Genomic DNA, 24,288 nt, shown 5'->3' with positions numbered 1-24,288 from the left:
GTGAGACCTGGGACGCAGGAAGGGGGGATGGTAAGGCGGCAGCTCCCAGCTGGGGTGGGGCAGTGACCTGTCCCCCTTTAGGTCTGGCCTCCTAGGTCCTGAATCTTGCTCCCTCCTTTATCGACTTCCAGAAACCCTGAAGGCGAACAAGAATCTGCAAACCAGCTTCTAAAATATTCCACGCCTCCCCCCCCCGCGGGGGGGGGGGAGAGGGGGAGAGAGAGAGAGAGAGAGAGAGAGAGAGAGAGAGAGAGAGAGAGATTGATTCTGGGATTCACCTGGGTGGAGGACGCTGCGCCCTCCCGGGACGCCTTTCCCCCAGAGGGGGCGAGTGTGTGTGTGTGGGGGGGCGAGTGTGTGTGTGTGTGTGTGTGTGTGTGTGTGTGTGTGTGTGTGAGGGGGCGAGTGTGTGTGTGTGTGTGTGTGTGTGTGTGTGTTTCTGGGATTCACCTGGGTGGAGGATGCTGCGCCCTGCCGGGAGGGTGAGGGGGAGATAGCAACTGCCCCTCGGTGGTTAAAAGTCCCTGTGGGTGCTTGCAAAGCGCCGCTCCCTGCGCAACATCGTAAAGTCCCAGGTGGGCACACAAGCGGTGCGCCCCCTTGCAGTTCCTCAAAAAGTGACCTGCAGAGCCCGCGCTACTGATCGCCCTCCAGCTGCTCCTGGTTTTGTCCCTGCGCGTCTCTCTCACTCTCCTTATATCATTTTCAACCACAGCAGCAGGACTGGCGCGTCCCTGGTGGCGCAGCGCTCGGTTCTGTGGCGCAGCGCGGAGAGACGGGCTTCGGCCACAGGACCAAGTAAGGCACAAATCTGAGGTGTGCTCGTCCGGGTCAGGGAGGGGCGTTCCCGGCGCGCCGTCCCTAGGCGCACCTGCCCCCAAGGCAGAGCAGGGCGGGGCGTGCGGGCGCGCAGGTCGCCGGCTGAACGCTGGAGGGGGCTGTGGCTCTCCCGCGGTCCCCGCGGCTCGGGCTGCACGGCGCCCCTGCTTCCCCCGCCAAGGGGCCGGCCCAGGTCCGGGGAGGGGCGCGACCGCCTTCACTTCCCGCTCGCCGGCCTCGGAGGCGGCGGGTCCCGCGCGGGCGCAGGGCTGCGGGCGCTCGGCTGGGGCGCGGGGTGGGGACGCGGCCACCGCCCGCTTTGTACCGCTCTTCCTTGCCGGAGTGGCGTTTGGCCCGGCGTCGAGGAGGCCATGGCGACCCTGAGCACACTCCCCACCCACCCTGCCTGCTCCGCCCTCCCCTCCGCCCCACGCCACCTTTGATGGCTCGGACCTCGGCCGGCCACCGCCAGCCCTGATCGCGCGCTCGCGCCGCCGCCGCTGTCGCAGCCCGCGGGTATTAATAGCCGAGCGCCCCAGCTGCACGCACGCCAGGAGCCGCCGCGCCCTCTGCAGCCGGGGGCCCGGAGCTACTGAGCCCGGAGGCCCGGAGTAGGAGCCAGAGTCGCCGGCGCCGTGGAGGTAGGAGGCGCGCGGGGAACAATGACCGCGGTGGGGCGGGCGGGCGGCAACTTGTGCGAGTCCGGGCGCCTGGAACCGACCCACCAGGGGCGCGGGTGGAGGTGGGAGCGTGGCCCGTGGGGTCCTTCACCGAGCAGGCGGGCGGAGTGTGGGACCCGGCTTCCCCAACTAAGGCGGGAGAGGCGCCCGCGGGCCCAAGGCAGTCCCCGCAACAATAGCTAAGCTCGGGGCCTCCGGGCGCCGCGCTGCCCTTTGCACCCTTCTCACCTCCGCGTACTCAGCCAGCCGGGCTCCGCGCTCGTCCTCTCTCGCCTCCTCCACCCCGCGGCGCCCTTCCCCCCCTCTGCGTCCCATCCCACCCAGCGCTGTGACAGCGCCGGACGCCGCTTCCGGACCTCCGGCCGCAATCTCGGCCCCTGGAGCAGATCGCGGGCCGGGAAGGTGGCCGCTGGCGCCGGTGCCACCGCACTGCCGGGTGCCCACAGCTCTCCCACGCGCGGCGCGAGGACCTCGGTGGGTGACAAAGAGGAACACACCCACTGCCTAAGTTAGATTTTGTCTCTTTACCTCCTGCCTTTATGGAGAACAGGATGCTTTTTCTTTTTTCTTTTTTTAAAAGCAAAGGACACAGATTTTTGTGGTGAGCATTTCAAAACTACTTCTGATTGTGGTTTTAAGATTTAAGTTCCGGAAACTTTAGCTATATGATCTGGCCAGACCCTTAAGTGTGTGTGTATGTGTCTGTTTTATTTGAGGGGGAAAATGAGTTCACCATAATGAGTCTGGATTTTGTTCGAGTCCAGGGTCTGTGCAGGGTCCCCCGAAAAAGAAGAGAGGTGGGCCTCACAAAGAACCGAGGACCCTGGTATCACATCAGCCCCTTGAGATGTTGAGAGATTGACTCTCATCTGGAACAGTTTAGCGGTCTCAGCCTGTCTCTGTGCCTTCTGGGGAGCCACGGTGGCCTCTGGCTGTTTCGTTTTATGATTGCTTTTAATGTCTTTCTTGTTAGTTTCCCAGGTTTGACTTGCTCAGCCTGGCCCCTGCCTGTTTCCTCGTTCCCTCAGAGCCATGGCTTTTAGGGACCCCCACCTCCTCCGCGCAGCAGGCTGTGCCTTCACCCCGGCCCAGCTTTGGGTTATGTTCAATGTGCTTTGCACGTGGTGACTTGCCAAGCCCACTTCAGAACACCCTCCAGCATTGTCTTGCTTTTCTTATTCAGCCTAAACAGGAGAGGAGGTAGAAAGGCCTTTTCAGTCCTGAGAGCTTTGGGGGAGTTGCCTTAAAATTTGCCCTCATTGTTTGGATCAGGTGGGACCTTCTGAAGTCTTCTATCTTTGGCTTTCTCCCCTCATCCCACAGCCCCCCCTGCTGGGGGTGTACCCTCCTTTCCAAAGGGTTGGTTCTTCTGGGGATGACAGTTTGTGACCATGCACTGCATCTGTGGGTTCATCATTCACATGGCTCACTTTATATTCCTGCAGCATCGTTCTGCAGCAAGGCACCAATATTGGAGCTACTCCAAGCACAACGAAATGTTTGTGTTTTTAGAATGTCTGGCTAATAGATCTGCTTCTGGGAAAAATAAATAGACACATTATTGGCCAGTGGCAGGCTTGGTGAGTGAAATGTTGGGGGAGAGTGTGATGCCTTTCCAGTCCAGTTCTTCCTAGAATCTCTTGTTTCTTTCTTTTTTTAATATCCCAATTTTTGAGTTCAGAGAGGAAGGGAGAGGGAGGGAGAGAGAGAGAAACATCAATGATGAGAGAGAATCATTGACCGGCTGCCAAACATCAATGATGAAAGAGAATCATCACCTCCTACTGGGGATTGAGCCCACAATCCAGGCATGTGCCCTGACCTGGAATCGAACCAGTGATCTCCTTGGTTCATGGGCTGATGCTCAACTATTGAGCCACACCATTCTCTTGTTTCTTTTATGAGGATGGGAAACTTGAAATACTTGGTGATGGTGTAGCTGTGCCCCCTAGGGTTACAGGTTCTATAGCAAGCCCCCCTTTTGAGTGGGGTGTGGTTTTTCATTTAGGAGTTCTGTCCCTGCAGGAATTCTGGAGTTAGGTTTATAATGCCCTTTTCACAGTGAGAGTGTCTCTTCCTGAAATGTATACATGGATTTAATTCCTCTGTGGATAAGATATTAACGCTGCTCTATTGTCAAATTTACCAAAAGGAGATTAAAAAACCTATCCTAGACATTTTTCTTCTGGTTTATGTCAGTGATTTATAAGTGTTTTTGTTTTTCTTTTCATGAAAGAAACTGTCCAAGGAAATGCCTTTTTTTAAAATATAAGAATTAAATAGAATATTGAAATGTGTATTTTTCCCCCCAAAAGTGGAGTTCATCCTCTAACATTCATTGAACTTAGGAGTTTAATTCATTTGGAAAATGATACATATTTATGAGGAGGGTAAAATCAAAAGAGAAAACCTTTTTCCATTCTAGAGGAGTAGAGAACACTGGAGAAAAGATAAGAGCCTTGTGTCTGCATGCTGAGCACTCCTTAGGAAAGGTGGCATTGTGACTTTTCCAGAGGATGAGGGAAGTTTTATGGATTCATGGGTACCTGGTGAAGTGCTTTGACAGCATTCGAAACACACCTGTTGTAATTGGCCTTGCTTATTGCAGAGAAAGGCCTGGTATTTTGAGGAAAGCACTTTCCCCTCTAACGGAAGATGCTACAGATAAGAGAGGGGCACGTATAAACCCAAACGCAGTCGCTTGAGTGCTTTCTACTTTGGGTGCACAGGTAGCCCAGGTATTGGTTACCACGGCCTGGGAGGTGCGGTAGTGGGCTTGCAGGTTCCTGTGGCTGTCTGTATCTCTTTTCTATTTTTTAAAATAGATTTTTAATTATTTCAGAGAGGAAGGGAGAGGGAGAGAGATAGAAACATCAATGATGAGAGAGAATCATTGATCGGCTGCCTCCTGCACGCCCCACCCCACCCCCCCTCCCGCACTGGGGATCGAGCCCGCAACACAGGCATGTGCCCTTGACCGGAATCGAACCTGGGACCGCAACACAGGCATGTGCCCTTGACCGGAATCGAACCTGGGACCCTTCAGTCCACAGGCCGATGCTCCATCCAAAGAGCCAAACTAGCTAGGGCTGTATCTTCTTTTGTTTGGTGCTCTCCCTGGGAAGGAGGGCTAGCCAAGCCTGGGAAGTGGTGGATCAATTTCTTTTCTTGCTCTTGAGTGGTTAGAGTTTCTACTGTGGCCTCACTTCATCATAGTCCCTGCGCCCCCTGTTTCTGCCAGGTTACTGTGTTAACCACTTCCACATGTCCAGGAAGATCAGCGCCCAGTGGTTTCTATTCACATTACTTGAAATACTGATTTCACCAGGCCTTTTATGCCAAATACAAGCTTTGTTTTTAATCAAGAGCCCCCCTAGAAATGTTTAGTGCAAAGTGGGGGAACTGGCCTTTTATAGGCTGCCCTTATCCTGGGTTAAGTCAGTTAACAATGTTTTGCCAAGTGGATACTTTGCACAGAAGTGAGCGATTGATATATAGTAAATAAGGTGCTCTAAGTTTTTGAAACTTGTGAAATAAGACCGGGGACAATCAAATACAATGTGACTAAAACTGTGCTGCCTATGAACTCAACTCAGAACCGCAGCTTTCTTATTTTAATGTGGGATGGAAATCATAGACAGACTGCAAGATTGGCAATTAAATTAATGTGAGGATACATCGACACTGAATTAATTTCATGTGTAAAATTGGGCGTATTTGTGCATACATTTTCAAACAAAAGAACCATAGGCCAAACTAGATTGCCGTAACTATTGCCTTTTTGTCTTTTACAGTAATGTTCCTTACCAAAAGAATAACTTCACTTTACACGTAGACTTTTGGTTTTCCACAAAGGTATTTTATAAGAGAAGACATAAATCCATGATGACTTCCATTATTTTGTTCTCATCCTATTAATGCAGGATGTAGTGTAGTGCCTAGCACATAGCAAACCTTTAGTGAATACTAAACCTTGAGTGAATAACTAAACATAGTTTTTGATGTCCTTTCAAATTAATCTTTAAGGTTTTTAAGGGAAATTTGATATTAGCACTGGTAGGTTGCTGTTGTGGGAATTTGAAAATTTGATATTTGATTTTGTTTCTGTTTCATTCTAATTAAAAATTTAAAGCTGGGTAAAAAGATATAGGTTTATTTTTTTTTAAATCAGACAATAAAAGCGTGAAGAAGAAAGTAATACTTACTTGAAATCCTGCACCTATTCCTCAAGCCTACCATTAACCTTTTAGTGCCGGTTCTTGTATATATCCTTCTCATTTCTTAGACTCCTTCAAGTTGTTATTGTTGTGTATACGTAGTTCTTACCTGTATAGATTTAATGTGCTCACCATGCCTTCTTATACATCAAAACTTGATTCTGTGATGATGTTCCTGCTTCCCGAGAGGAATTTTTTAGATGTTCCATTAGTGAGTATGTCTTGGTGTTAACCTCAGTTTTTGTGTGCCTTTAAATATCTGTGTTCTGGAGTGATCGATTACCTGAGAGTGCAATTCTGGATTGGTTTTCCTGTGTCAGTCAGCTGTCTTTTGGTTCTGTTGTTGTTGCTGCCATGTTGTGTTGGCTGGTTGGCTGTCAGGCTAACTGTTTTTTGTAAATATCCTGTTTTTTTTCTCTCCGGCTCCTTTTAGAATTCTTTGATATTCTGCACTTTCACTATGTCTAGGTATAATTTCTTTTTTCTCCTTTACTTTTATTCCTTTCTCCTTTCTTTCTCCTCCATCTGCCTCCTTCCTCTCGCCCTCTTATCAGTTTATTACTTTCTCTTGCTCAGTAGTATTTCAGTGTCTGGATATGCTACGATTTGATTATCTAGTCACCTTTGGCCATTCTGGTTGTTTCTAGTCTGGGCAATCATGAACAAAGCTGCTATGAACATTTGTTAACAGTCTTTGTGTGATCTGTTTTCATTTTTATTGATGGGTCTTATAATGGTGTATACTTAACTTTAAAGGAACTGCTATCATTTTCCCCCCAAAGTGTTTGTGCCATTTTTCATACCCACCAGCAATGTGTGAGCGGTTCAGTTACTGTAATCCTCACTAACAATTGAAATTGTCAGTGTTTTTCATTTTAGCCATTCTGCTTGCTGGGTGTGTAGTGGAATCTCATTGTTCATTTTTATATTTTCCTGATGAATCATGATGGCGTTTCACGTGCTTATTAACCATTTACATATCTGTTAAGTGTCTATTATATTGTTTGTCTTTTTAACTTTTTTTGTCTGATTGTTTTATATAGCTTTTGAGTATAATCGACATACGATAAGCTGTACATAATGTCATCTTTTTTAACTTTTTCATTTTTTTAAAAAAATATATTTTATTGATATTTTTTACAGAGAGGAAGGGAGAGGGATAGAGAGCTAGAAACATCGATGAGAGAGAAACATCGATCAGCTGCCTCCTGCACACCTCCCACTGGGGATGTGCCCGCAACCAAGGTACATGCCCTTGACCGGAATCGAACCCGGGACCCTTCAGTCCGCAGGCCGACGCTCTATCCACTGAGCCAAACCAGTTTCGGCAACTTTTTCATTTTTTAATGGTATCTTTTGCAGAGCAAAATTATTAAGAAAACATTGTACATGGTCTAATTATTGAAGTTATTCAAGGTTAGGGCATTATTCAACTTTGAAAAAGAAAACATTTAAAAAAAGATTTTTTTAAAAAAATATACTTTATTGATATTTCACAGAGAGGAAGGGAGAGGGATAGAGAGCTAGAAACATGGATGAGAGAGAAACATCGATCAGCTGCCTCCTGCACACCTCCCACTGAGGATGTGCCCGCAACCAAGGTACATGCCCTTGACCGGAATCAAACCTGGGACCTTTCAGTCCGCAGGCCGACGCTCTATCCACTGAGCCAAACCGGTTTCGGCTAAAAAAAGATTTTTATTGATTTCAGGGAGGAAGGAAGAGGGAGAGAGATGATGAGAGAGAATCATTGATCGGCTGCCTCCTACATACCTGCTACTGGGGATTGAGCCCGAAACCTGGGCATGTGCCCTTGACTGGAATCAAACCCAGGACCCTTCAGTATGCAGGCCGATGCTCTATCCATTGAGCCAAACCAGCGAGGGCTGAAAAATAACACATTTTTGCATGTAAGGCATAGAGTGGTATTTGTCTGTTCAAGAGATCAGACTATTTACTGTACTTGAGGGTGATGGAGCAGTTTGTTCTTTTGTAACTACAAATGAGTTGAAAAGATGTAAAAATGAAAAAACAGCATGCTATTTTGAAAGTTTGGGGAAATAGGTCTTTAAAATTTGATCAAATAGATTTCTAAAGTTTTAAATTGAGTTGTGTTTGTTCTTTAGCACACAGAAGGACTATGGGAAAGAAATATTTTTGAAATCAATAAAAAAATGAGGTTCTGGGTAAAAACAAAATTTTACATTCTAAAAAGAGGTCTGTGACTCATGTAGGTGGTTGTAAAAGGCGTTGTATTTTATAGCTCCTCTATTTTGGCAGTAGTGATATCTTATTATCTGTGTATTCTCAGTTTCTGAACCAAATAACAAGCATTGTCAGGGCAGAAAGTATGTGTTCCTAATTTTTGTTTCTTTTACCCATAGAAGGTAAATAAAGATTGGTTGGTTTGAATTAAAATTTTGTGATGAAAACCGTATGCTGTTTTAGAATACGGATGTTAGAGGACAGTATCAAAGGGAACAAGGATTGGGCATGTAGCCACTGAAACCACTCATCTGCCCTTCCGCATCGTGCATCTTTGGGATGTTTGGGCAAGTTATTGGTGCTCTTTCCCTAAGACCTCAAAGGGACCGTTAAGAGTACATATATCTTCAAGTGCTAGAATGTCTGATAGCAGTGTAAGCCATCAGACATTTGGTGGCCTCAAGTAATAAGAAGGGGGTTCCAGTTGGGTGTCGTAGCTTACAGCATCACCAGGGACCCAGGTTCTTTCTGTGTTTTCACCGTGCCATTCCCAGCATATTGCTTTTTGTATCTGGGCTTGTTGCCTGGTGGTTAATAAGACCGCCACAGCCTAATAAGCTATTATGGGTAACTAGAAGCCTGGTGCACAAAATTCCTGCATGGGTAGGGTCCCTAGGCCTGGCTGGCAATCAGGACCGATCTGTGGGGCAACCGGCAGGGTGATCGGCGGGCGGGGGGGGGGGGGCCCACTGGCACCCGCCTTGGCTGGCCTGATGCTGCCCGCTCACTGGTGTCACCCCCTGCTGCTGCCCCTGGTCACCTCCCTCTGTGGGGCAACTGGCAGGGCAATGGGGGCCCCGCTGGCACCGCCTTGGCTGGCCTGGGGCCTGCAGGCTGGGGGCAGCTCCCGCATTGAGCGCCTGCCCCCTGGTGGTCACTGTGCGTCATAGCGACTGGTTGTTCTGCTCTTCGGTCGATTTGCATATTAGGCTTTTATTATATAGGATGGTTACTGCAGCTCCAAGCTTCACACTGGCACACATGTGGTGTTGTCAGGTTAATCACTGCACAGGCTTCTTGAAGCTCCTTTTGTCCTGAAGGAAGATTCTTCCCAGGAGCCTCCAGCATCTGGGAGGTCTTGGAAGGGGGTTCTGGGGAATGTTTCTTTGCTCTTAAAAAGAGACCCAACGACTAGACTGGATATGGCACCTGGTACCATAGTAGCTATGCTGTGACTAGCCTTCAGGTGAAGACGAGGATGAGGATGGAAGATGGAACCAGAGTCCTTGTGGGCATCATTGACTCTGATCTTCCTGAACCGGAGCTTATAGACTAAATCAGTGGTCGGCAAACTGCGGCTCTTTGGCCCCTTGAGTGTGGCTCTTCCATAAAATACCACGTGCGGGCGCGCACATACAGTGTGATTGAAACTTCGTGGCCCATGCGCAGAAGTCGGTTTTCGGCTCTCAAAAGAAATTTCAATCATTGTACTGTTGATATTTGGGTCTGTTGACTAATGAGTTTGCTGACCACTGGACTAAATAATAGTAAATGTAGTATACTAAGTAATACGACTCTGTACTTAGTGCACTGAACAATAAATTTACTTACTTTCTAATTCTGTCATTGCCATCCAAAGCATCTTGATCAATACATTTATTGGAAGACTTTATTTTCATCTGCCATTTAAACATTATCTATGAGAAAAGGGGTTTCTACCTGTTAATTATGTGGAAAGTGACTTAATGTTCATATCAAATCACTGTGAGAGATGAACTGTTTGAAGGCCTTTAGATAGTTGATGATGGATGTCAATCCTGCAGCTAAATTGACATGAATTTTACCTCTTTCTAAGGTGACTGTGCAGGACATCTGCTTGGAATTGGCCATTTGGTGGTTTGGATTACACAACACACTTGAGAATAGTGTTTCATGTCTTTTAAGGAAAAATGATGGCCGTTCTTGTCATGCCCATCAACTTAGAATGGCATCTATCTGCACATTGAATATTGTGTGGGAGATTTGTGAGACATTATTTTTTAAATTTTATTTCTATTTTTATTTTTTAGTTTCTTTATTGATTAAGGTATTACATATGTGTCCTTATCCCTCCATTACCTCCCCATCCCTCCCACTCATGCCTTCAACCCCATTGTTGTCTGTGTCCATTGGTTAGGGGTTAGGCCTATATGCATGCATACAAGTCCTTTGATTGTGAGACATTATTAATCAAAAATTAATATCCTCCTTCACAATCTGGATTTTTTCAATTTGTAATACATTGTACATATGTTTCGTGCATTTCCTTCTCCTTAATGTTGCTTGGTTATCCTTATATTAATGCGATTAAGGGTGAAGGTCTTGTGAGGTCATTTCCTGTTGACCTTTCTCAGAGGAATGCCGCTGAGCCTGCTGTGGGGAGGGGTGGTCCCCAGATGACTTGCTTTCTGAATATTTATCATGTGGAGAGTTCCCAGAATGTGCTTAGAGGGATTTAGGGGGCTATCAAGACTCCACCTTCCCATCTTTTTTTTTTTTTTTTTTATCACTGGCTTTTTATTCCTCAATGGGCTTTGGGGGTGTGTTTGGGAGCCATTTTTTATTAGAAGTGTTAGCTTTCCTCAGGCGTTAGAAAATAGAACTGTAGCAGGAGTAACAGTCTGGAATGTTCAAGGAAACTCCTAATTCTGATGGATGCTCTGGCAGTTAGAACTCCTGGGGGCACAGCCAGCTTGGGGGCTGCAGAGTGGTGCAGGGTTTCCATGTGAGGGCCCGGGAGAATCAGTAACTCACCTGCCTCTTCTCAGTGTGTGTTCTGGGAAAAGGCGCCTCTGCCCTGCGGACCTGCGGACGCTGGCTTATTTTGTATACTTCTGTGTAACTACTGCCTAGTACAGGCCATGGCCCATTGTCCGTGGTCACTAAGTTTTTGTTGAATGAAGGAAAATAAGACCGCCTTTTGGGGCTTCTTGGTAAAATTACCTTGGACTTCTCAAACCTCAGCTGACTTCACCAGCTGTTTGTAAGAGCTCTGAATTTGTAGTCACAAGCTGATCCAAATCTAAATTTATACATCACTCTACCTCTTAGACACTGTTCATCCTTTAGCTTCTGGATTTCATTTGAACCTCTCAAGTACACCCTGCTTAGCAGCTGTAACATTAGAGATTCCTTAACAGTGTTCCCGGAATGGCTGAGGTGCCATGCAAATGAGGTGCTTCCAGATCTTAAAAACAAATATTCATTTTGAGGCAAAAAGTTACTTTCGGAAGACTACCATATCCTACATTACGACCTATGAATTCATCCTCGCATGGCCTTTTTCAATACCTCTGATTGCCTCTCTTTACTTGAACTGAGTAAATCACCATTTTGCTTGATTCTATAAGTAATGCTGTTGGCAACTACTCCAGTAAATTGTCTTACTTTCAGTGGACAGTACACCTAATAACATTTAAGATTGTGGGGGAGAGGAGGGAAAGAAAGGGCCAGGAAATTGGCATGTGGGTATTTGCCACCATGAATGTTGATTTTCTGGCCACCTTGGTCACTCGGGAGGGAATGCCATTTGTTAAACCTTAAGGAGGCTGGATGAACATCTGGACTCTGACACCACTGGGCAGCATTTCAGGGATGCTTGTTTTGAGAATGGGGAAAGAGTATTTCAGTTTGAGACCAAAAGAGCCAGAAAGTCTTGCTCTTGATTTATGCTGAAGTCAAAGTCCCTTGATTTTTCCTAATTGGATCTCTGTACTCTTTTGATTTGTATTTGATTATCCAACAGAGTGACACATCTGTGGCCTTCGCTTTGTATGCGTGTTTGCCTACTGCTGGGAATCCAGTGGAGGCATTATTAATGTTATAGGGCTGAGGCTTTTGTTTAATAGGAAACACGCTCACATTATTAATTGTTTTAAGAATTATATAGCATTCTTCATTACTATTGTAGCGTCCTCCTCAGTCATCTAATGTGTATTTCTGTGTGAGGGGGAAGTCTCCATCTCTCTGAAATAGAGCCAGTCCGCTCGAACAGGTGTTCAGCAGTTAGGTTTGTCAAAAGTGAATGATATTCCTTTAATCTTGTCATTCATCTCCAAAATACTGTGATGTCTAATGTGGTTTAAAATTCTTGAGTCTATTTTTGAGTTATTTTTAATTATCTTAAAAAAACCTTACAGTTGTACTGTAATTTGGCACGTTATGCTGATATTAAAGAAAAGGAAACATTTATTTGAAAGAAACATCAGTGCTTTAAGAGGACTTGTAACTATTGAAATATTAATAGATATTGTGAGCACACCACTGCACATGTGCACCAACATTTTGGTTTTAAACCTCACTAATTCAGAGTTCAAGGCCATTTGAACTTTGTCAGGCTGAAGTTTTTAAACCCTCACCCGAGGATATGTGTTTATTGATTTTAGAGAGAGGAGGGGTGGGAGGGAGAGAGAGAGAGGAGAGATAAACATTGACCTGAGAGAGAAACATTGATCGGTTGCCTCCCATAGACACCTAGCTATGTGCCCTGGCCCGGAATCAAACCCTTGACCTTTTTGGTGTATAGGATGATGCTCCAACTCACCGAGCCACCTGGCCAGGGCGGAAGTTTGTTTTAATACAATGCTGTGGGAACAAGGTTTGTTAAGTAAATAGTGAAAATAAAGTTACATGGGGAAAGTTTACTCTCTTTAAGGGAAAAGACTTTTCTACCATTTTGGAAAGAATCTTTCATGATTCTTGCCCATTAAAACACACCTGGAGGAGCATTGTGTGATAATCTTCACCATTAAAAAAAATTATCCCAGAAATAGTTTATGCATAGACAACACAATGGTAGCATACATTGCATAGTGTATTTTGTTCTCTTCACTTAATACACCCTGCAGGTTGTTCTGTATTGGTATTTACAGATCTGCCTCATTTTTTTTTAGTGGCACATAACATTCCATTTTATAGGGGTGCCTTTAATTATCTGTAAAGTTGCCCTATTGATAGACACTTAGGTTGTTTAGGATATTTTGCTGTTACAAACAATGCTGCAGTGAAGGTCCTTGATGTCTTTTTGTGAGTCTATTTGAAATATAAATTCAAAAAGTGGGATCTGTGGTCAGAGGGTATATTTGTTTTTAATATAGATAGATATTGCCATGTTGTCTTCCAAGAGTTTATACTTGTTTGTTTTAGAAACTCTTATGTAGTGCTTACTTTGTGCTAGGAACTGTTTCAAGTGCTTTACAAGTATTGTTTAATCTTCAGAGCAACACTTAGAGGTACTCTCATTATCATAGCTTTCCAGATGAGGAAACCGAGGCCACAGACAGGCCGTAACCTGCCCCAGGGCCACCTCAGTAAGTGGCCGTGTGAACTAGGCAGTCTGGATCCAGAGTCCCTTCATCATGGTGATTAACTGCCTGCTAAGGTTTTCACCTTTCCTAATCTCATCAGTCAGAGGCCAGTTTTTCTTAATTGTCATTTTTCATTTTTCTTATTACGAGTTGGGATTGTACACCATTTTTCATTGTTGGCAAACCATGTGGATTTTCTTCGCTGTCTATCTGCTACCTGTCCCTGTCTTTTGCTCATTTTTCTGTTAGGTTGTAAATATTTTTCTTACTGATTTGTATGAGTTCCTTTGCACATGGAGAAGATTAGCTCTTCATCAGATGTATTTCAAATGCTCTGCCTACTTGGTATTTCGCTTTCTGGCTTTGTACTTTCATTAGTCTTTTCCTTTACTGGTATGGCAACTGAATCTAGGTCATGTTTAGAGAGATCTTCCTTGGTCTGAGAGCATTTTTAAAAAATCTCATATTTTCTTAGAACTTCAATGCTTAGTTTTTTAAATTTATGTTGCTTCAAAGAGTAATATGGGCTCTCACTTTATTTTTTTCTAATCATAATAGGTAATGATGTGCAGCTATACAAGAATAAAAGACACACTTCCCAGTAGCTCAGGACTTGCGGTCATGCTATTGCAATGCTCTGCTTTGACTATTGACGACGGAGCCATGCCGTGAGTCATGTGGCTTGTGTTCATACCATGGCTGCTTTTCATTTTTGCTCAATTTTTTGCTTTCTTTGGAGTTAATAATCATCTAGCTTTTCCTTTGCTTCATTTTCCGTATACTTACCTAATTCATTCCAAGGCTGCTCTCACTTCATACCTAAATCCCTTTCAGTATATTCCAGTTCATCAGTTGCTCAGATGTGCTGTATTTTATCCAGGAGAAGATTTAGTTTGAAGTCTTCTGAGCTGCTCCAGTCTGGGCTGGGTTTCTCTCTGACCTCATCAGCATCAGGGATCTCTCTGGCGTTACCCTGGGAATCCCCTTGCTTCTTTTTATGAAATCTGTTTCCTACAGCCGATGTCTTTTTCTTTTCACATTTTCTCTCTCATTTTGGTGGAGCCCTTCCCTCAGTGTGTAGGGTAACCTTCTAGCTTTGGTGGAAGATATGAACACAGGATGATGAGTTGAAAGGCTGTTTAAGTGGTTAAAACTTCCAGGTCCCTGGTAACTCCTGCTGTAGACAGTAACAGCAGTCTGAACCCTTATCTCCTGCCCTCCCCCTCCATGTAGTTATAGTACAGTGTTAATGCAGTGGTTGTTGTATACGTTATTATCACTGAGTAAAGTGTTCACTGCTCCCCCCCCCAAAAAAACAAAAAAAAACAAAAAAAAACAACACAAACTTTGTTTTTCCTGGAGATAATTCATTTCTTAAAATGTTACTTGATTTTTTTATGTACCCACTAGAGGCCTGGTGCACAAATTCGTGCACCAGTGGGGTCCCTTGGCCTGGCCTGCGGGATCGAGCCGAAACTGGCTCTCCGACATCCCCTGAGAGGTCCCGGATTGTGAGAGGGTGCAGGCCAGGCCGAGGGACCCCACTGGTGCACAATCGGGGCCGGGGAGGGATACGGGAGGTTAGCCAACCAGGGAGGGACCGTGGGAGGGCTCCAGGGTGTGTCTGGCCCATCTCGCTCAGTCCCGATTGGCTGGACCCCAGCAGCAAGCTAACCTACCAGTTGGAGCATCTGCCCCCTGATGGTCAGTGCATGTCATAGCGACTGCTCAATCGGTTGACTGTCTGCCCCCTGGTGGTCAGTGCACGTCATAGTGAGTGGTTGAGTGGCCTTAGCATATTATTAACATATTATGCTTTGATTGGTTGAACAAACGACCGGATGACCTAACACTTAGCATATTAGGGTTTTATTATATAGGATTGCTAATTTCTTCCAAATAGCTTCAACAGACCTGTAAATTTTCTTTCAACTAATTTTTACCATTTTTTAAACCAATCCCTCATCTTTTTCCCCTGTTGTATACTTATACATCATTTGCAACATCCCCATCCTCCAACTCCTGTCTGAATGGATTGTACTCTAGTCCTAGTTAGTATTTAACCACCATTCAGGGACTTTACTTAACTGGTCTCCTTTCCTGGGCTCACTCTTTTCTGGATTCCATATCCTTTAATATCATGGTTTATGCCATTGTTTTGGTAGGACACATACTTCAGTAGTTTTCTCAGAAAGGTTCAAGGGAGATAAATTTCTTTTAACTCTTCGCATGTAAAAATGTCTTGAATGTCTGCTTAGGATTGCTTGATAATTTTACTACATGTGGAATTAAAAATGGAAACTAATATCTTTGAAATTTTGAAGACATTGCTCCATTGTCATCTAGCATCCTTTGTATTTGATTTATTTTCTCTCTCCTCTCTGAAACATTTTTGAATCTTCACTTAATTTCTCATATTTTGAAGTTTCACAGTTTTTGGTATATATCTCAGTGGGCCCTTTAAAAATTACTTATGCTGGGCATTTGCTTTCCTTTTAAAACTGGAGACCCTTGTCTATCACTCTGGGACATTCCTTTTTTTAAAAAAAATATTTTTTATTGATTTCAGAGAGGAAGGGAGAGGGAGAGATAGATAGAAACATCAATGATGAGAGAGAATCATTGATCGGCTGTCTCATGCACACCCTCTACGGGGGGGGGGGGGGGGGGGAGGGGGGTCGAGCCCGCAACCCAGTCATGTGCCCTTGACTGGAATCAAACCCGGGATCCTTCAGTCCCATAGGCCTATTCACTGAGCCAAACTGGCTAGGGCTCTGGGACATTTCTTGAGGGAAAAAAATAAAAAAAAATCTTTCTATAATACCTCTTATTTGATTATTTGACTTTTTAGAAGATGTCCTACTTTTAACATTTCCACGTATTTATTTTTTGCCCAAATTTCTACGAAGTATCCTCAAATTAGCCAACTAACGATAGAAACACAAATTTCAGTTATCTGTATGTTAATTTCTAAAAGCTCTTGCCCTTTTTTCATAGCATCTCTCCCTATATTTTGAGACATGGTATTCTCTCAGGGGATATTAATTCTGGATTAAAAGAATTTCCCCCCCTCTGCTTCCTGTAATGTCTGCCTGCTTTCGAAGGCTTTCCCCCTCTGTGTTTTGGCCCCAGCTTTCATTTTGTAGATTTTCTTTAAATGTTTGCTTATTCTAGGCTATTTATTAAGAGCAAATATTAAGAGTAAGGAACAAAAAATCAGATATGTGGACAGGGCTTGTCAACTGCTGATTTTTCTTTAAAGTGATGAAGCAGCAACTGCTCTTTTTGTTGGAAGAAACCCTCCAATGTCAATATGTGTGCATTCAGATTCTCCAGAGAATAATTCCACCAGCCTTGCCTGGGATAAGCCTGGGATAAGCCTGGGATAAGCTGAGTATTCTGGAAGCAGGATGGAGGAAGGGGACTTGAGTCCCATGGGGAGTAAGTATACTCTTCCTTAATTCCCACCACCTCTTGCAGCGTTTTCAGACCTGAATCATATCACTCTTTTTCATTGTGCCTGGTGTTATGTGAGTTTCTGATCGCCCTGGCTTAACTTCTTTGCTTTTTTGTTTGTTTGTTGTTTGTTTTTAGAGTGATTAAATGCAGGGGATTCTGGAAAGGGAGAAACAAAAGTGACTCCAGAGTTTTGGCTTGAGTGTCTGGGAAGGTGAGAAAGTCATTTATTAATCTGTGTAGGAAGGTAGAGGGATTGGTTTTGAGAACAAGGTAAGAGTTGAACTGAGGATACTTCTTGAAGGAGATGAGATGTGAGAAAGTACTCCATAAACAACAAAAGGAAATGGTATAAAAAGGCATGAAGGCAGAAAGAAGGCCATCGATAAAGGTGTCTGCTTGCAGAGGAGCAAAAAGAGAGAAGGAATCTATTGAAATGGAGAAGAGTTGAGGGCAATCTCAAAGGAAAGACAAATATATTTGAATTCAACCTGTTGTGCCCCGGAAGAGATGATACTGAAAATCATTGCTTAAAGGTTAGGTTAAAGATTTATCAGTGTCTTTGCTCAGGATGGATCATGTGGGCAGACAGGAGGGAGGCACCTTTATTTAAGTTGACACCCTAAAGAGATCCAATTGTGACAAAAAATAAGTAGAACAAAATTTACTCTTGGATATTCAGTCCTATCCCTCAACTTCTTTGGATAATAAACCTCTTTATTGGCAATTGGGGCAGATGGGGAGGGGAGCAGGGGCCCCCAGGTCCATCCCTTTGTATCTGATTTGCATCCTCTGTTCCGCCCCACTCCTCACCCTTCCCTTCAGCAGGAGCCTCCCAAGGACAGGGGTGGGAACTGGCCTATTTGTTGGAACCCCTCTGAACATCCTTTAGGATATAAATCATCACTTCCTTCTCTCTGCTTCTCATCGTCCAAGTAGTCAGTTAAATGTCTTGTCTGCTCTTGTCTCTGCTGCTATATATTGTTTTGTTCCTTTAAAAAGTTAGGTTTCGTCATTTTGGTAGGATTTTTGGAGGGAGAAGTGATGAAGGCATGTGACTTATCTGCCATGTTCAACTGAAAGTTCACTTTTTTTTGCCAAGGTCCAGTAGAAGATGATAAAAAAAAAAAAATTACTGTAGGAGCAGTAATAATGCCAGACCTAAATTGTTAAAAACTTACTGAAAATTTTCCTTTTCTAAGGGTGCACATTCAGTCCAGTATTTATGGATTAGTCGAAGAGAATACATATGATTTGTTATATGATAGGTTTGCTGTTAAACATACCTGTACCTCTGCATGTATCTGCACGCTCACTCATTCACATTTTTCCATCTTGTCTTTCTCACTATCGCACAGAAAATTAAATACAGTTTGTCTGAGAGGTGTGTTCTGTGTTTGTTTTTTTGTTATATAAATTACCCCACTTATTATAGGCTCGCAGTGTTTCAAACTGTGGAGCTTCTACTGGTCTTTCAATTCCTTCAGTCTTCTGATGGCTGACTTTACTTTGACGGCAGAAGTGAGGTTGTAGGTCCAGGCACCACCAGCGACTGTTTCCATGCAGGAACCACAGTGCCAGATCCCCACAGCTTGCCTCTTCATCTTTTTAAAAAATATATATATTTTATTGATTTTTGCAGAGAGGAAGGGAGAGGGATAGAGAGTTAGAAACATCGATGAGAGAGAAACATCGATCAGCTGCCTCCTGCACACCCCCTACTGGAGATGTGCCTGCAACCAAGGTACATGCCCTTGACCGGAATCGAACCTGGAACCCTTCAGTCCACAGGCCAATGCTCTATCCACTGATCCAAACCAGTTAGGGCTCGCCTCTTTATCTTGGTTTTGCCACAGAAGGAGCAAATGTACTTGGCGTGCTGGCTGATTTCAATTTTCTTCACCATTTTCCTGAGGGAGGTGCCATAACGGGTCCCGTATTTACCGACAATTCCCACCTGCTTGGTGCGTTCATGTCGCCGTGAACGAGGTTGGATGCCGAGAGCTGTTTTTTCTTTTTCTTTTAATACATCTCTTGACCACAGATTTTTCACTCTGTGGATGCTTATCAACCTCACTTCGGTTTAGCAGTTCTCTGCTGGATGGAACAAAGGGAAGATGTCTCTGACAACTTGGAATTTGGAAATCCTGCTGTGCTTCCTCTCCTCGGAGCTGTTCTGCGGGGTGGGATGGGAACAAGTCTGGGAATTCTAGTTCTGGTTAGCCATGAATGAGGCGGTTCTGAGGAGGAATCCAGCAGACACCAGGCTGTACGTTTAATTTTGGCTGCTTAGGGAGTGCTTGGTGGCCATGGGGAGGAAGTGATGGGAAGGAGGGGAAAACTGGCAAATAAGCAAGGCTCTGAAAATAGGGTGTCATGGGGGTTGGTACAGGAGATGGGACTGGTCTCAGGCTACTTTACCAGTGTCACTAAGTGCTTATGTGACCCCCTCGGAATTTCCCCATGACCTCCCCTCCCCAGGGATTGTAGCCAAAAGAATGAGAGCCACAGGGCTGCCTCTAGCAAAGCACCCTTCAAATACCCACAGTACTAAGAGCTTCTTAAAGTTCAGAATAAAGGAACAGAGAAAAACTACCTATAACCTGCCTACTTCCTGGTTATTTAAAGACCTTGGGCTAGTGTGATAGTTTCCATGTTCACTTTTTTGGAAGTGGAGAAACCGGAGAGAGAAGGAAGTGAGCTAATAATCAGCTTTTCAACACAGTGCTGACTTTGGCGTTTTTTTGTACCGTACTTTACCAGGCCCTTGACATTCACTTAAAGAAAACAACATTTCTTCTTGAACATCTGTGCAAAATCAGATAGGGTGGAGGGTTTAGGGCCCAGTGAGAATATGGGATAATTCAGCACATTTCTGAAAGACAGAGTGAGGGAACACAGATTCATTCTATTGTATTTATTATTACAGCGGCATCACCGACAGCCACCCAATAGCGAAGGCAGGCAGACAAATTGTGCCAAAAAGATGCATTCGTAGTGCTGCATAATCACAGTGTGAAAAAGTGCAGTAGATTAGTGGGAAAATCTGCATTCTGGTTGCTTCATAAATAAAAGCAGTTAAGGATGCCTGTCATTCTGACATGTTAGCTCTAATGTTGGATATGCATGTAAAAAAAAAAAACCAACAACAACAAAAAAAAAACAAAACCCAATTCACTCAATCAGCTCTTTCAACTTCAGCATCATTGCATTGCATTGCATTTTAGTCTCCTGCCTTGTGCTAAGCCGGGAAATCTCAGGTCTAAATAGGTAATTTGTTCTTGCTTTCTGCCCTTGCAAAGCAGGAGGGGGATTTTATGGGCATTTGGCATAAGTAAATAGTCAATGGCAAATTGTTCCATGGTTTGCTTAAATTTCAGGTGGTACTTATGAAAATTCCTTAGAGGAGGAGTTTTGTGTATTTCAGGATATCAATCATCCTGGGTAAAATTTCTTCACGTTTTGATTTTCATGTACTCTAGGTTTTTGTCTCTCAACTTGGAGTCTTTGGATTCTTAAGGGGTTTGCAACATGGGAATGCAGGCCTGTGAGGTACTTGCAGGATTTCTGAAAGCCTATACAAGAGTCCCTCAGTCACAGATTGCTGGAAGTAGTCCTGGGAGGGGGTGGGGCATCAATAAGTTCCTGCAAATCCAGGAAAACTTTCAAGTGTTTGGCTTGGCCAGATTTTTGTCACCTGGGTGTGATAACAGGCACCCTCATGCTGATCAGAGGACTTATTGACCAGTCACTACCTGTGCCTTCAGTGAACAAAAGGAAAGTAGAGTTAGTTGTTTCATTTTAAAAAAATATATTTTTAATTGATTTCAAAGAAGAGGGAGAGATAGAAACATCAATGATGAGAATCATTGATTGGCTGCCTCTTGCACGCCCCCTACTGGGGATCGAGCCCAAAACCAGGGCATGTGCCCTGATGGGTAATTGAACCATGACGGGGAGGGGGGGGGGGCGGGGGGGAGACTCGAACCACGGTTGGGCTAGTTGTTTAGTGTTAACTGCAGCCTGGCAGATGGGCTCTTTGACCAAGGATGGCGGTGGGGGTGTGATGTGGTGAGAGACCTGAAATGGACCCCAATTCAGAGGGAATAAAGTGTTGGTGACCACAGTCCCCAGGATGCATTGTTCACTTTCCTCCAGTTTGCTGTGACAGACTACACTCAAAGGAGAGTGTTCTCATCCCTATTCGCAATTGTTTAAGCAGAAGCCAGGGATCTGCCACAGCTGTGATCTTGGTGTAGTGATGGGAAGGACTCAGCTGCGAGGGGTGTATGGATTCCACCAGAGTCCTGGCTTTCTTCTTTCCAACTCCGGAATGTGTATCTCAGGTAGTAACAGTACACAGTGAAAACTGACAGGAAATGGACCACAGTGTTAACTCGTTGACCCACTGTGCACTGTTAAGCCAAGTTACCCAATAGCTGCAATGCTGTGCAGGGATTGCCCTTCTGCTTTCACTTTGCAAAGAATCAGTGAGACTTACTCTGTTATTTTAAAGTGGGACAACATATATATTGTTTTTGTGTGTATCTGGGATGTTTTCAAGGGCTGATGTCTTGGAGCACCAGCTGGAGCTCCTGAGATGTAGCTGGGTCCCCCATGGCCTCGGGAGTTCTGAAACACACCTGAGTGTTGTGACAGACACTCCAGCCGGAGTTGCAAAGAAAACCCTGGGGCTGAAGCTTAGAACTTCTTATCGCTGCCTGAAAGTTTCATATTTCTTCTTTTGTGCAGATTCCAAATGTTTTTGGAAGGCTTGAGAAGCGAATAAAACAACCCTTTGACAGGACTGACAGGAACGGCGGGGGGTGGGGAGCAGTGACTCATTGCATAGGAGCAGCACAGTGTTAGCTTTGGCCAAGGCCTTTCTTAGAGAAAGTCTGTGAAATGACTCACTGCTTGGGACACTTGAACTCCCTGCCTGTCTCCTACCCCACTGCCACTTTCCCTCCTTGCATAATAAGAGCCAACACTTTGAGAGCACATACCGTATATATGGCACACATGGTTCTAAGCACTTTATATATACAGGGTGGGGCAAAAGTAGGTTTAAAAATAATAATACATGAATAAGCTCTGTGCTTTACATACTCACAACTGTAATTCTACTTTTGTTCACCCTGGTATTGTTTTCTCAAAACAACACTGAGAGGTATGTGCTATTATATATGAGGAAACTGAGGCACAGAGAGGTCAAGCAACATGTGCATAGTCACAAAGCTGGTAATCAGTAGAGCCGTGTTTTGACCCCAGCCTGGTTACTGTGCCTTCACCCACCACCATGCCCCTGACTGGAAACTGGGCTGATGGGCATGGGTGGGAATGGAGAAGAGCAAAACTAGTAAAATTCCTTTTTCAGGTAGTAATGATAGGATTTTCCTTGTTGTTGTTAAAAAGTAATTTATTTGGGGGGAAATGATACATTCTTTTTAAAAATTTTTAAATTGATTTTTAGAGAGAGAGGAAGGGAGTGGGACACAAAGAGAGAGAAACATTGATGTGAGAGGTAACCATGCATTGGTTGCCCCTTGCATGTGCTGGAATCCAACTGTGACCTCCTAGTTCGTGGGTCGACACTCAACCACTGAGCCACACCAGTTGAGCAATACATTCTTATTACAGAAAAAAAAGAAAGAAGAAATTAAATCACTCACTCACCATTTAGAAATACAATTGACTCTTCAACTACACAGAGGTTGGGGGTGCCAACCCCCTGCACAGTTGAAAATCCACATAGAGCTTTTGACTCCTCAGAAATTCTAATGTTAATGTTTTGTGAATTCCATCTAGAGTTTGCTATAGGTAAAGTCAGAAGGATGGATGGAATCTTACCATACATGTTATTTTGCTTAAAAGTATAAAATAAAATTGACTTTAATTAAAGCAAAGAAAAAGAAATTGAAGTGAGATGGAAAGAATTGCTGACTTCTTTGCCAGGAGGAAGATTGAAGATATCTTTTAGTAGCTTAATTTATAAGAAAACAGAAAAAAGGTTGTGATTGGAATAATTTCTCATAAACTACTTGTTTCAAATGGAGACATACTGACTCATTTAAAAGGAAAAAAAAATTAGCACTGACCTTATACCATCTCTTTTCCCGCCAGTTCCCAATTTTTATCAATTATGAATTTTACAATGGAGAGGATTATAGCATTTATATTCTATTCTAATACCACAATCCCCATAGCTCTTTTACTAGTCTTTTTTTTTTTTTAATGGATTTAGTACTTTTTACCATGGTTTTGCCATTTCTGACTTTCTAAAATTTTGATTCATTCTAGTTTGGCTGGATTTCATCGTCAGATTTAAGTCCTGTGGGAACTGTGTTTCCTGAACTGCTAACTGCTTCGGAATGGCTGTTTTTTGCCTTTGTAGCTAAAGGACCTTTTGGCTGAGTAGCAAGTCTTGGGTTACATTTTCTTGCTTTTGGATTTTCAGACATTTCTCTCCATTCTTTGTTAGCGTTGGGTATTTCTGGAGGAGGAGGCTGAGGCCAGGGCAATGCTTTTTCTCTCTCACACATGACTGGCTGTTTTCATGGGATGTGCCTATAGGATTCGTTCATTCTTTTGGAATTTGAGCTTTATCAGCCTGTCTGGGCATGGGTGGTTTTATGTCTGTAGATTCAAGGCTGTCTTTACATCGGAAAGTTTTCCTCTATTAGCTCTTTTAATATTTTTTGCACATATTAAGAATTCACTTTTCAAGAACTATCGTTGCTGTGTTACATCTCCTTTGTCTTCCAAATCTAGTATCTGTTCTTGTAATCATTTATGTATCTTTGTTTCTGCCCATTTAATTTTGAGTAATTTCCTTAGGTTTGTTTGTGTGTTCAAGTGCTTACTCTATATTTTATTGTTGTAGTTGTATTACTTCCATTCTGTAATTTTTTCTAATCCACTTCTTTAGCCCTTTTAGTCCATTTAAAATCTCTTATATGAATACCTAGGAATAAACTTAACTAAGGAGGTAAAAGACCTGTACTCAGAAAACTACAGGACACTGAAAAAAGAGATAGAGGAAGACATAAACAGATGGAAGAACACACCATGTTCATGGATTGGTAGAATCAATATCATTAAAATGTCCATACTACCCAAAGCAATGTATAGATTCAATGCATTCCCCATTAAAATACCAATAGCATATTTCACAGACCTAGAACAAACTCTCCAAAAATTCATCTGGAATAAAAAAAGACCCCGAATAGCTGCAGCAATCCTGAGAAAGAAGAACAAAGTAGGAGGGATCTCAATACCAGATATCAAGCTGTATTACAAAGCCACTGTTCTCAAAACAGCCTGGTACTAGCACAAGAACAGACATATAGACCAATGGAATAGAATAGAGAACCCAGAAATCGACCCAAACCACTATGCTCAATTAATATTTGACAAAGGAGGCAAGAACATACAATGGAGTCAAGACAGTCTCTTCAATAAATGGTGTTGGGAAAATTGGACAGATACATGCAAAAACATGAAACTAGACCACAAACTTACACCATACACAAAAATAAACTCAAAATGGATAAAGGACTTAAACGA

The 24,288-nt window shown here is 43.8% G+C and overlaps 2 protein-coding genes across 6 annotated transcripts in view; one reads left to right on the top strand and one right to left on the bottom strand.

Moving 5' to 3' along the window:
- The first annotated feature begins 775 nt into the window (after positions 1 to 775).
- Positions 776 to 24,288, top strand: part of FARP1 (FERM, ARH/RhoGEF and pleckstrin domain protein 1) — a 309,946-nt gene continuing 286,433 nt past the window's right edge. For 2 of the 5 annotated variants that reach the window (XM_080658855.1, XM_080658854.1), the window contains exon 1: positions 1,323 to 1,460. The gene's annotated coding sequence lies outside the window, so the exon portion shown is untranslated. Of the gene's footprint in view, positions 799 to 1,067; positions 1,461 to 1,992; positions 2,101 to 24,288 lie in introns of those variants that run through there. The other 3 variants (XM_080658853.1, XM_080658851.1, XM_080658852.1) reach the window with 3 other exon arrangements.
- On the bottom strand, positions 18,186 to 19,657 carry LOC308244029 (large ribosomal subunit protein eL43-like; the record flags this gene model as incomplete). Its single annotated transcript, XM_080660118.1, has 3 exons — positions 18,186 to 18,326; positions 18,563 to 18,755; positions 19,650 to 19,657. The coding sequence occupies 3 exons, from the start codon at positions 19,655 to 19,657 to the stop codon at positions 18,186 to 18,188; spliced, it is 342 nt and encodes a 113-aa protein (XP_080516244.1).

The sequence above is a fragment of the Plecotus auritus genome (assembly GCF_963455305.1).
Source record: "Plecotus auritus genome assembly, chromosome: 3".
In the NCBI taxonomy this organism is placed as follows: Eukaryota; Metazoa; Chordata; class Mammalia; order Chiroptera; family Vespertilionidae; genus Plecotus; species Plecotus auritus.
This window is presented reverse-complemented; position numbering and strand designations above follow the sequence as displayed.